This window comes from Oryzias melastigma, unplaced genomic scaffold (assembly GCF_002922805.2).
Source record: "Oryzias melastigma strain HK-1 unplaced genomic scaffold, ASM292280v2 sc00274, whole genome shotgun sequence".
In the NCBI taxonomy this organism is placed as follows: domain Eukaryota; kingdom Metazoa; phylum Chordata; class Actinopteri; order Beloniformes; family Adrianichthyidae; genus Oryzias; species Oryzias melastigma.
In genome coordinates, this window is record NW_023416900.1 from 92,891 (window position 1) to 93,991 (window position 1,101).

Sequence of the window (1,101 nt, forward strand, 5' to 3'; positions counted from 1 at the left end):
TAAACAAAAATAAACACGAAATAAACACAAAAAAGACAAATAAACACAAAATGGACAAAAACAAACACAAAATAAACACAAATACACACAAACACAAAGTATACACAAGTAAACACAAAAGAAAAACAGGCATAAATGCAAAATAAACACAAATAAACACAAAATAAACAATAAAAAAATAAACACAAAATGAACACAAAATAAACACAAATAAACACAGAATAAACACAAACAAACAAATAAACAAAAGAAACCCAAATAAGACAGTAAACACTGAATCTTGAGCACGCTGTAACTTTTCGTCCGTTCACACGATCAACTTAACAGTGAAGGAGAAAAGCGGCTCATCGAGAAGATTTCGTGTTTCAGTTGATCCCCCTGAGACAGGCTGAATTTCTTCATGAACATTTTGAATGTCAGTTCTACATTTGTAGCAACAAGTCCTGACCTGTGCTGACGATGTCTTCAGGTAAATAGTCGCCACAAAACCTGAATAAAGATAAACAGAGAGAATGTGAGAAAACAAAACACTAGACACAAATGATCATTATTTTTAACATACGATGGAAGAAGTAACAAAAATGAGTCAGCTCCAGGAATACTACACAGAGGTTTTGTGTTTGTCTTTCTCCTGTTTTCTTGTTGTCGCAGTAACTAACATATCTGTTGTCTTACAATAGACAGTCCAGTGCTTTTGACTGACCTATCTTTTCCCTTTTTAAACAAATGTTCCTGTGATTTTGTGTCTGTTCGATTCCACTCATCACATTCCTGTCATTCCCAAAGGACAGGTTGGAATGACAGCAGATGATCTTTAGTGTTTGTTTCTCTCCTGTCCTCTGGGTCTCTGATCAGTCCGGTTCTGGTTCTGCTGAAGGTTTTTTCCTCATCTTTCATTCAGAGGGAGATTACCTTTTGCTTAGCACGAGGATCACACCAAAAACTCTGTAATGTTGTGTACAGTGCTGGTCACTGACAGAGATCTTTACTATTTTATCGCCATTATCGTACGTTTTAATTGTCTGATTGCTGAAAGCAATCAGAGTATGTTGTTGTAATTCTTTATTGTCTGATTGCTGAAAGCAATCAGAGTATGTTGTT

At 35.4% G+C, this 1,101-nt stretch overlaps 1 protein-coding gene across 1 annotated transcript in view; it reads right to left on the minus strand.

The window, feature by feature from the left end:
* tnfaip6 (tumor necrosis factor, alpha-induced protein 6) overlaps positions 1 to 1,101 on the minus strand; it is a 15,578-nt gene that overhangs the window by 1,756 nt on the left and 12,721 nt on the right. The window contains exon 6 of the mRNA XM_024263955.2: positions 449 to 489. Coding sequence (XP_024119723.1) covers positions 449 to 489 — 41 coding nt within the window. The remainder of the gene's footprint in view (positions 1 to 448; positions 490 to 1,101) is intronic.